At 43.8% G+C, this 12,111-nt stretch overlaps 1 protein-coding gene across 2 annotated transcripts in view; it reads left to right on the top strand.

The window, feature by feature from the left end:
- Positions 1 to 8,679: 8,679 nt before the first annotated feature.
- The window catches only part of TMTC1 (transmembrane O-mannosyltransferase targeting cadherins 1), a 278,435-nt gene continuing 275,003 nt past the window's right edge, over positions 8,680 to 12,111 (top strand). For both annotated transcript variants that reach the window (XM_047866166.1, XM_047866165.1), the window contains exon 1: positions 8,680 to 9,154. In XM_047866166.1, the coding sequence (XP_047722122.1) occupies positions 8,847 to 9,154 (308 nt within the window). In that variant the 5' untranslated portion in view covers positions 8,680 to 8,846. The remainder of the gene's footprint in view (positions 9,155 to 12,111) is intronic.

Genomic DNA, 12,111 nt, shown 5'->3' with positions numbered 1-12,111 from the left:
CAGAACAGCTGGGGGACTCACTGGCAACTGAGGCATTCGCTGGCATCAGGAACTGAGAAGGTTTCTAGTCTCAGTCCCACAACTGCAGTGAGATGACGGTGAGCAAAATAGAGTATGGTCGTCCTAAATCTAGGTTAGGCTGATAGCCACATTCCCAGAATGAATGAATAAATGAGTGAGTGACTGACTGAATGAATGGTCAGGAATTGGGAAGCAGATATCCAAGTATTACTTAAAAGCAGGTTTTCCATAATGGAAAGAAATAGAAGCAATAAGAAAATTACTGAGGAAAGAGAAAAAAGAAAAAAGATGTGGAGAAAAATCATCACCACCATCACCATCTTTTATCAAAGCTATACTTCTATTGAGCATACCTACTATGTGTCAGGCAGTGTTCGAAGCTCTTGACTCAGCTCACACAATCTTCACACTTGGCCTTCCAGGTACTTTCACAGGTTAGGAAACCGGGACTCCGTCTAGTGGTGATCGGGTAGACAGGGGCCCGTGCTCTGTGCATTCCTTGGCTATAAACCATTGGAAGCAAAATAGAGCAATTAATTCAGAAACAAGTATAGGTCATTGGACTACCAAAATTTGACTCCATCTAACGAACATAGATTAAATAAAATCCTCCTTTATTCATGAACAAGTTATCTTTAATTTGGGGGCAGACAACAAAACTCAGCATTAATTTTAGTGATGATAAATTATAGCTAAGACTATATTTGTGCCCAAATTATTGACTTTCTTTTTTTTTTTTAATTTTTTTTTTCAACGTTTATTTATTTTGGGGACAGAGAGACAGAGCATGAACGGGGGAGGGGCAGAGAGAGAGGGAGACACAGAATCGGAAACAGGCTCCAGGCTCTGAGCCATCAGCCCAGAGCCTGACGCGGGGCTCGAACTCACGGGCAGCGAGATCGTGACCTGGCTGAAGTCGGACGCTTAACCGACTGCGCCACCCAGGCGCCCCTTGACTTTCTTTATAAATGACTCTTAATAGTAGTTTTTCTAGATTTTTCAAATGTTGTAGGCATCTTATTTGTAGAAAAACTCTAATATGGCAATTCAATTCTTGTGTGGTAATTTTCACTCATCTGGTAATATATTTGAGAACAATGAACATTCTTACGGAAACCTCCTAAAAAGTACCCCCAGATACAAAAGGTATACTCTTATTAGACCTGCTTAAAAATTTATTCAAATAGAAGTGATCACATCTAAAGTTAAAAATTTAAATATATTTATTTTACATGAGATTTATATATACATATACGTTCATATTCATATATATGAAAACTTTGTAATGATAAACTTCTATTTTTATGGAAAGCATTACTGTTTTAGTACCATGCCACTCAGTAGCTATTTTCCACTGGTAAGGGGTTTTGACTCAAGGGCCAATCTATCCATAGAAAGTGGCAGTCTGGAGAGCTGTGTTGAGAAAGATTCTAAGATTGCGTGTGGAGTGGATATGCAAGACAATGACAGTTGATTAGTCAAGATCTTTATAAGCATAGAAAGGAAGAGGGTTTAGAACATGTTTTGTGGGTTTGCCATCCCTGTGTCTCATGATACCACCTCTCAGTAATTGTGATCTGAATTTTGGGCCAAGTATGAAGGAAAAATAAAATAAAATTGGGGTGTTTCCATAAATACAAATTTAGGTCAGCAATAACGCAATAACAGCATTACAAGGCACTCTGATTCTTAGAAGGTAGGTATAATGCTCATTCTCTTGGAAAAAGGTTGTCAAATGGATAAAATGCTCTCCTAATCCCTCCGACTACTTTAGAGGGAAAGAAGGAAATGACTGAACAAATGGGAAATGAAAGAAAAAGAGCCTGTGAATCAGACTATAAAGCAAGATCTGTTTCTACTTTGTCTTCTGTCTAACTGGAAAGGCCACAATATTCAGCCCTAATCCAAGATGTGCAAAGACATAAAATTATTTAAAAAACAACCACTACCACCAACCATCACCACCGCAACAAAAATCCCCTGACTGTCTCATTCATAGAAACATGACCAAAAATAAAATCTGAAAGACATTTTCTTTCTTTTCTTTCTTTCTTTCTTTCTTTCTTTCTTTCTTTCTTTCTTTCTTTTTTTCTTTCTCCCTCCCTTTCTTTCTTTCTCTTTTTCTTTCTTTCTTCCTTTCTTTCTCTTTTTCTTTCTTTCTTCCTCCCTCCCTCTTTCTTTCTTTCTTTCTTTCTTTCTTTCTTTCTTTCTTTCTTTTCTTTCTTGTAAGCTTCAGTGGATCCTGCAATAATTCACTTGTAGCCCCATGGATTGTCTCACATATGGAAAAATAGGCCAAGAAATAAGACTTAGCAGCACAGTGAGAAAAGATAGGAGAGTGTTATTTCTCAAGGGAAATTATTTATCTCCAGATATAATCTTTACTTTTTGACAAAGAAAAACTGGCATGGTAGGTTCTCCAATTTCTTTAATAATACAGGATGCAGGCAATGTCATTGGCTTTTGGCAGGTATTTTATTAGGTTTCTTATGCCCTGAGTGTACTAATTTTGGCTGTCCCCAGACTTTATAAGGAAAGGTGGGGAATGGACCTCAGGACCATCTGTGAGGTGGGGAATTTCTTACCAAAATAATTTTTATATTTCAATAAAACAGAGAAATGTGACACAAATATATTAAAACAAAGTATTGTTGTATGGCATAGGACAAAAAACAATATTGATGACTAATATTTTATGTAGACCAACCAAGCATTCATATTTTTCTCATTATTCTTTCTTTTTAAAATAGTCATTTTTTAAAAGTTTTTATTTATTTATTTTAAGAGAGAGAGCGCACCGGAGGGGCAGAGAAAGAGACCCCGAACAGGCTCTGCACTGTCAGCACAGAGTCTGACACTGGGCTCGGACTCATGAACTGTGAGATCATGACCTGATCCGAAACCAAGAGTTGGACAATGAACTGACTGAGCCATCCAGGCACCCCAAAAATAGTCCTTAGTTTTGAGCTTCATCATCTACAAACTGACAATCACACATGAGTTTCTGAAGTTAACTCCTCAGGTGCATTTATGCAGTGGCTCTAGGTTTTTAAGGTTTCCTTTATTCCTTCTTCCCTCTCTCCCAATCTATCATCCCCCTTCCCTTCCCACCCCTCCCCTCCCCTTCCCTTCTCCTCCCTCCTTCCCTCCCTCCCTCCCTTCCATCCTTCCTTCCTTCCTTCCTTCTTTCCTTCCTTCCTTCCTTCCTTCCTTCCTTCCTTCCTTCCTTTCTTCATTTTAGCTTAGTTTTGTTTTACTTTTGTAGCCTTTCCCGAAGACTTTAAATAGGGAAAAAGAAGGAAGTTTAATATAATAGCTTTGAGGATGCCTATTGTTTCTTCCATTCTTCTTGGAGGATAGCTATCCAGTTAAGAGAAAAAAATTTTGTATTACAGAAAAATTTTAAAGCAGAAAAATAGTATTAAGGAGCATTTAGACACAGTCTTCATAAGAATGACCCCACATCTGACACTAATTGCAAGTTTAGGGGGTTCGCCAAACCACCCTGTGTTGATAATCTTCTGGAACAATTTAATGAATTCACTGAAAACTGTTATACTCACAGTAAAGGATTATTACAGAAAAAGGATATAGATGAAAATCAGCCAAGGAAAGAAGTGCCCAGGGCAGAGTCCAGGAGAAGTACCAAACACAAAATGGCCATTGTCTTCTCTCCATGAAGTCAAGGACATGTCTCTGTCCTGGCATTAATGTGTGATAATATGCCCAGAGTATTGTCAGCCAGCAAAACTCACCTGGGCCCTTGGTGTCCAGAGTTTTTACTGGGGCTCATCACGTACTGCCGGCATGACTGACTTTAGTTGTCAGCCTCTCCCAGAGGTCAGGCTAAAATCCCCAGAAATCAGAGCTGATATTGTGCGACCCAAAGTTCCTGCCATAAACTACATTGTTAGACTGTACTGTGGCCAAAGCCCTAGGCAAAACAAAGATACTCCTGTCAGTCAGGAAATTCCAGGGGCCTAAAGATTATCTCCCAGTAGCCCAGGCAAAGGCCAGGCCTCTCTTCAGGTAAGGCTAATTCTTCACTATACAAGTATAGTGATCCCTTTGCCTCTGCCCATACTGATCACTCAAATTCCAAATTACGATGCTAATAATTTTCTTATTTCATCTGAGAGTGTGCCAGAGTCAACTCATATTCATCCACAAAAACTGGTTGTTAGGTATTTAGGAGTTTTGTTAAGTTGGTTGTTAAACACAGCTGTTATAAAAAATTGTGTTCTATAAACATATAATTATATAAATTAAATTAAAAACAAAGATAAATGTTCAAAACTCATCATTTTCTAATTATTATATTTTACTGTTACTATGCTCCTGATTGTATTCATATCTACTGTATCTGTCTGGTGAGAATTATGTAGAATGTTAGACTTCTATGCCACTGAATGACGTCTGCATTCATTCAGTGATGTCACTTGTTGCTTGGGTAGCGTGAAATTGACCGTACTAAGAATCTTTACACCATGAAATTCAGTAAATGCTATGAATCAGGATTTTGTTTTGATACTTTTTAATTTTGAGAAGGATCTTTCTGTTGATCCAACTGTTACTAGAACTGTTAGGAGTATTTATAGGTTGTGACAACATTAGGATAAATTTCTGAGAAATTATTTCAAAATATAAGTCATAGTGTGTCTAGAGCTGATGAATCTGATGGGACAATTTATCTAAAAAAGTTTTAACTCTTCATACAAATCAGTTTGTTGTAAGCCTGAATTTAATTTTAAATGTAAATTGATACAGCATTTTAGTGGTTTTTTTTTTCCTGACATATCGTATACATTGTGGAGGTTGTACAAGAAACTAAGAGTGCCTTTTTCATTTGTATATAATTAAAGTGTAAAACCAAAATATATGTAATTAAAATTTCATTCATATGAAAATACTTTTTTTCTGTTGAATACACTAATCTTAAAATGTAATGTCTGTTTCTAAGACTGGGTATTTGCTTTGTGATGGTGCAGCAGTTTTCAACCGGAGATTCTGAACTCTTTGAAGAAGTCTAGTGAGTACTTGATATGCTTTATTTCAATGTACATATGCATGCTTTTATCTTCTAGTAATTCGCTGACAAAGTTTATTGCCTGAGAGACAGCAAGTGCAAGATCACAGATAATTTTTGATATTCTTTCATTTTAATTCTGGGCAGAATTCACAGAGATACATTCCGGGTATGGGAGTGGAGGCCAGTTTACCTCCCTGAGGAGCCCCTCCTCTCTCCAGGGGCTGCTATTTCTGCTGCCACCATTTGCTGCTACCAGCCTGGGCCAAGTCTGGGCACAGCCACCCCTCAGACCACATGGCACCCCAGACTGTCCACATGTGTCCTCCCTGGTGCTGGCCAGCTTCTTAAAGTGCATGTTGCCTGTCCTACCATAGGCCCAGGGGGTGGTGGGGTAAGTATATGTAATTTTCTTGCTCTTTTTTTTTCTACTTTTCGGGATTTTCTTCAGGAACAGGTAATAGTTTAATTAGACCACAAAAAATTATTTTTAATATAAATTACATTATCAACTTTTTCTGAATTTATGCTTTTGTAACATTGCATTTGTCCCTTTATATAGGGTGTACCTGAACGGGGTGTATATGAGGCTGAAAAAGCACAGTGGGCAGTAATTTGAAATGTGTTTTATTAAAATACCTACTTGTCCTTGATTTATTTTTAGTTTGTCCTAATTTTTTTAAGGACTTTGGTCCACTTTAATTTACATGAGTGACTTAATCTGTATGAGTCTCAGAGAGGCACTTCTGTAATAAGTTATGTTTTAAATTGCACTGAGTGGACAAAAGGTGTCTTAGAAGGTAGTATTGCTCTGAGTAAAATAATCAGTGACTAAGTAACAAGAATTTAATCTCATTTCCTTTGGGCCCCTTTATTAGCCAAGATGAGTGCTTTACACCTTAAGAGAGGAGCAGAGGATGATGGACTGGCATATTAATGTAAACCTTTCTCTGCCATCACCACCACTTTCACACTGTTTTCCTGTAACACAAAACAATATTGAATTAGGACGTGATGGGGCAGCAGAGGAACTATTTGGTTTTAAAAAGTATTTACTTTCTGGTTCGTGCTTGAGAAGACTTTTGAGGTGTCTTGGTATTTTAAAGTGAATTAATCCCAAATTTATCATCCAAAATAAATCGAGTAGAGATGCCATTGAATGTAGAGGAAAACTTAAGGAAACTAGGCTCAGAAAGCTGGAATCCCACTTAGAGGTTTCCTTTATCTCTTCTCCATTGCCTTTTTGGAATCCAGCCCTGGTCCTTCTCCATTTCTCTCCATTGTCATGGAACTCTGATAGCTCTTTTCATCTAAAAAGGAAAACAACTTAGAGAAGAAGGGGATGGGCAGGGCTGTATTCCTACAGGGGCAATTTAAGGGTGGTGTGAGGGAGAAAAGGTCAGCTCTCTCTAAAAATCTATTATTGGTCATTCTTTGGGATTAAGACATTGTCTAAAGAAAGCCTCTATTAATTATAGGTAAGTATTGATACACTGGCTATATCATTTCAGCAAAGGCATTTCAGCAAAGGCAACTAGTCAGCTGTTAACTTAGAAAGTTAGACCTAATGGTGTTGATCTTACACACACATTCCACACAGGCACACTTTGAACAACTTTCCTTATCCAGCCTAGTATTTAACACATTGTACCACAAAGTATCCTCTTAAAGTATTTCTATTAAATTGATGGGCAGGCAAAGAGGAGATGGCTGTGGTGGGTTCTCTGCCGGAGACGGTAGATTCAGGTGTATGTGAGGTCTGGCTATTAAAGCTCTCAGAGGTCAAACAGTTTTGACTTGAGGATAAAAACATCAATGCTTGGGTTTTTCAATTTCATTTTGCAGTCACTAATTTTCAAGTCACCAAAAAGCAAAGTGAAACGGATGAAATGAATCTTGACTTGGAATATGTTTGTCTTAATTCGCTGAATTTTCAACTGCTCAGACGCATCTTAAAATTTAAAAAATAATAAATTGGTGTAGTAAAGAGTCATGCAAATGCTCAGTATAAGAACAATTTATGCCTTCTATTTTACCTTTTTTTTTTTTTTTTAAGATCAGTGAAACTTTTAAGAATTTCTGGAGGCTGGGTATATTTGGCAAATTTTGTATTTTAAGTTTTCCTCTTTGGATGTGTCAAATTCCAGGTAATTTCAATAACATACAGAAATGGAAGTTAATGCTGGGCCTCAAAGAGTTAACCGATTTTTCAAACCTGGAGAAATTCTAGGAATCATCATTTTGGGATACCTAATTTATTTACGTATTATAATTAGTATTTTTTTTTTTTTAAAGAAAACAACTTTGGGGCGCCTGGGTGGCGCAGTCGGTTAAGCGTCCGACTTCAACCAGGTCACGATCTCGCGGCCCGTGAGTTCGAGCCCCGCGTCGGGCTCTGGGCTGATGGCTCAGAGCCTGGAGCCTGTTTCCGATTCTGTGTCTCCCTCTCTCTCTGCCCCTCCCCCGTTCATGCTCTGTCTCTCTCTGTCCCAAAAATAAATAAACGTTGAAAAAAAAATTAAAAAAAAAAAAAGAAAACAACTTTTCAAAAAAACAGGGAGATTGGGGGTCAAAGCCAGAGGTCTTAACGTTTTAATTTTTTCCCCCACGTTTCTTGTTTTTCAAGTGGTACTGACTTATCAGGAAAAGTTCAAACACACCCACAGCCCAGGAAATAATCAGACCCAAGTGATCCACTTAGGTGGGAAGAAAAAGTAATATGCTCTGCATTTCCTGGATCGTCTTAAGAGTTTCAGTAAGAAATAAAACGAGGAGAAATGTTTCACAAACCAACTTAGCCCCCAGACGCAAACCCCAAGTCGAACCTGGGACTTTTCCTAAGTGCGAGCTGAGCAACTGGCGGGCGGCAAAGAGAAACAGCCCTTGGCGCCCCTGAACAGACTGCGCGGGGCGAGCAGGAAGCCCTCGGCCAGGAGACCCTTTCTCTTGGTTTCGGGAAGGTGCTTCGGGCAGCTCCGTCTCCCCCACGGCCTCCTCCACGCGGAGGCTGCAGGCGCGGGGCGCAGGCAGGTGGGGGACAGAAAGGCCCGGGGAGGAGGCGCGGACAGGGCGGCGGGACGCGAGCGCGGGCGCGGGGCAGGAGAGCGTGTCTCCGGGCGCCGCCGCCGCTGTTGTCCGGGGTGCTGAAAGCCGGGAACTTGCCGGGAAGCGGCGGCCACTTTTCCCTCTCTCGGAGCGCGGGGTGGGGGGGTTTCGGGGTGCGCACCTGCTAAGCCCGCCCTGGCCCTGGGCCCGGAGGTGCCCGCAGACGAGGCCCTCCCCAACCTCGTTGGTGGGGGGGAGGGTGAGGGTGCATGCTTGGGGGGCGGCCCGGAGCGCCAGGCAGGACCCTGGTGCCCCTTCTCCGCCTCTCGGGCGCCCCAGCGCCGCGACCCCGCTCCACCTGCGTGCGAACTCTCGCGGCCGGGGACGCGGGCGCCCGGGGCTGAGTGTGGAGACGAGCCGGGCGGGGGTGGGGGGTACGGGGGTGGGGGGGCGGCTCTAGTCCGGGGATGGAGGGGGGGGCGGGTGGAGGCGAGAGCGAGCGGGGCATGCGCAGTGGGGCGGAGGAGGTGGCGATGGCCGGGGGAGGCGGGGGGACTGCTGTTTATTTGCAGCTGGGCCAACTCGGCGGCGCAGGCGGCGGCGGAGCGCGGGGCGCCAGCGGCGGGTCCAGCTGCCGCCGCACCATGCCCGAGCCCACCTCCGGGCAGCCGCGGCGCGCCGCCGGGGCCCCGGCCGGGGAGGATGCCAGACGCCCGGGAGCGGCCAGGGCAGCGGTGGTGGCGGCGGCGGCGCGATGGTAGTGACAGGCTGTGCCCGAGGCGGCGGCGGCGGCGGGGACCGCGCGCCCTCCCGGCGGCGGGGCTGCGGACTCGCGCCGGCCGGGGCCGCGGCGCTGCTGGCCGGGGCGAGCTGCCTGTGCTACGGCCGCTCCCTGCAGGGCGAGTTCGTGCACGACGACGTGTGGGCGATCGTGAACAACCCCGACGTGCGGCCCGGCGCCCCCCTCCGCTGGGGCATCTTCACCAACGACTTCTGGGGCAAGGGCATGGCCGAGAACACCAGCCACAAGTCCTACCGACCGCTCTGCGTCCTCACCTTCAAGTGAGTCCCTCACCTCGCGCCTGCAGCCGCCGCAGTTTCTCCTCACCCCCCAGCCCGAGCTGGGCGAAGTTGAGGGACCCGCGTGGGGGGCGCTCCTTTTCTTGCGGCGCCTTCCCCTCCACGCCTCCCTCCTGTTCTCCCGTCCACGCCACTCTGCTCCGCGGTCCCAGGCCCCGCTTCTCCGGGCTCCCGGGGCGGTTCGGGAGGCGCGGACTGGGAGTTGGGATCGAGTTTCTCAAGAGTCTGTGCTCTCAGCGGGCTGGTCTGGCGGGCAAGGACTTGGCGCGGGGCTGGTAGAGCTGCTCTCGCACCCCACCCCTGCCGGACAGTGGTCAAGTGCGACGGTGCGGGCCCAGCGAGTTCCGGACTGGGGGGCTGTAGTGGGAATGCTTCCAAGTTGGGAATTTCTCAGAGGCTGTTGGGCAGCTTCGCTGATGGAGACAGAGGATCAGTCCCTTTGGGGTCGCGTTCGGAGAAGAGGCGAGAGCTGTGAGCTGCCAAGGCTGCTTGGGTTTTGGGGAGGCGCAGAGGAGGGAGCAGAGGCTCTCCCCCGACCTGCAGCCTTTGGTTGCTCTCCAAGCCTTTCCAATCTGCTGGTCTGCGGAAGGGCTCGGGATTTAGATTTTAAAAGATGCAAAGCAAAGGAATGCAGAAGCGTGGGATCCTCTGGGGATCCTGGTGTCCCAGTCGAAATAGTTTTCGTTTCACAACCTCAGAGTCATGATTCAGCATTTCTGGTGTGAATAAAGTGTAAAGGGAGCCGGGAGAACGCCAGGTTTTTGTAGGGTGGAGTATTTTCTTGAATTTAAAAGAGGGCTTGCTTCAGATGGATGGGGAGGAGGGCTTTGTATGAGTACTATCTCCTACACCATGAGCTTGACTCAACCCCTTATAATTTGGCTCAGTGTTTAAGCTTAACAGTGTGTCGGACAAAAACTTGAAACAATATTGGTTCGGTATCATCAGTGTTTTAAGCCTTTTCCAGTGGGTGTAATATGAACCCGTCTTTATGGTAGTGGTCATCCGAGACGGGATAGGCAGCTTGAAAAGCCTGCCTCTGGCCAGGAGGCCAAGGTCTCTTGACAGGTGGCTCAGATGACTTAGAAAAGGAAACCATAGCAGTTGGCAGTAATTCATGGGCTTTTGACTTAATTTTTCCATTGAAAGTTCAGTGTTTTAAAGAGAGTGAGGAAATTGCACATTTGAATCTGGAGAGAATATTTTATAAACATTTGTCCGCTTAGGAAGCGGTTTTGGTGTTCCGCTGAAAGATAACGTCAGCTACTGAGTGAGTTGCTCCGTACTTTCAGTTTTCTAAATGTTTCTTAAAATCTCCTTAGATGGCACAAATATATATGTTTACTTTCTAGATTGACCTGCTTTTTCGTCTATTACAGTGAGGGTTGGTGGTTAATTTAAGGCGTGAAAGCTCACAGCATGAGATGTGCTGGGCTTGTAACAGCCATGGAGACCGTCTTGATTTGAGCATTTTCCATTTTAAAAGGTCAGGGCCAAAAGCCTGTGCCCACTTGGTGGAGAGTGGGGAAGATGTTTTCACTTCTTGACTTTCTAAAATGTTTTTTTCATTCATGCAGGAAATGGCAAGGACAGAAAAGAGAGGAGTGGGGGAAGGAAGTAGACAATGAAGCAAGGCCATTGATGAAGAGGAATGGTAGCAAGGGTTTGGGGGAACAGGGGTAGGGAAAGGAGAGTTGGGAGGGCCAGGGCCAAATCCTCACTGTGTACTCTTTGGTCACAAAATGCAGATTGGTGTCTAATGCCATTGTTCTTTGTATATTGCATCTATTTTGTTTTTGTTTTTGAGAAGGTTGAGTTGCAAATCTAGAAAGCAACACAGCACTAATTGGAAAGGGGTAGATGTCTCTTCGAAGAGAAAGTTCATCTTTCTGTGCTCACAGGTGTGGATTTAAATAGGACCTAGAAGCTGTCTCCATACTGCATCTTCTGCAATAGCTTAAAGAGGGGCACGTATAAGAGCTGGCATCGATGATGTTAGACCCACCCAACTCTAAAGATTGTTGCAAGCAAGGACAGAGAATCGCATTTATTAACTATTCAGTGTGAACCAAACATTGGCCTAAGCACTTTACACAGATTGTTTTTTTTTTTTAATTTTTTTAACGTTTTATTTATTTTTGAGACAGGGAGAGACAGAGCATGAACAGGGGAGGGTCAGAGAGAGGGAGACACAGAATCTGAAACAGGCTCCAGGCTCCGAGCTGTCAGCACAGAGCCCGACGCGGGGCTCGAACTCACGGACCGCGAGATCATGACCTGAGCCGAAGTCGGCTGCTTAACCGACTGAGCCACCCAGGAGCCCCTACACAGATTATGTTTTTATGATTTTTATTTTAGGTAGTTGGTGAAAATAAAGTGGCTTGTTAAATATACATACAAACTATCTTAATTATATCTTAAGGTAGGAATGTTTGAATAAAAATCTTTGAGAATTCAAAATGATTTTTTATTTTTATTGTAAGAACTCATAATATAAGATTTGTCATGTACAATTTTTAAGAGCTTGATAAAATATTATTAACTATAGGCACAATGATTTACAACAGATCTCTGGCACTCATTTCTCTTGCGTAACTGGAACTATAGACCTGCTGAACAGCAACACTCCAGGGCTCCATTCCCCCTGCCCTTGGTAGCCATAATTCTATTCTCTGTGTTTCTGTGATTTTGACTATTTTAGATACCTTATATAAATATAATCATGCAGTATTTGTCCTGTGACTGGCTTATTTTACTTAGCATAATGTCCTCCAGGTCCAGCCATGTTGTTGCAAATGACAAGATTTCCTTCTTTTTAAAGGCTGAATAATACTTCATTGCATATATATACAATTAAAAAAATTTTTTTAATGTTTATTTTTTTGAGAGTGAGAGACAGAGTGCGAGTGGAGGAGGGTCAGAGAGAGAGGGAGGCACAG

The sequence above is a fragment of the Prionailurus viverrinus genome, chromosome B4 (assembly GCF_022837055.1).
Source record: "Prionailurus viverrinus isolate Anna chromosome B4, UM_Priviv_1.0, whole genome shotgun sequence".
NCBI lineage: Eukaryota > Metazoa > Chordata > Mammalia > Carnivora > Felidae > Prionailurus > Prionailurus viverrinus.
This window is presented reverse-complemented; position numbering and strand designations above follow the sequence as displayed.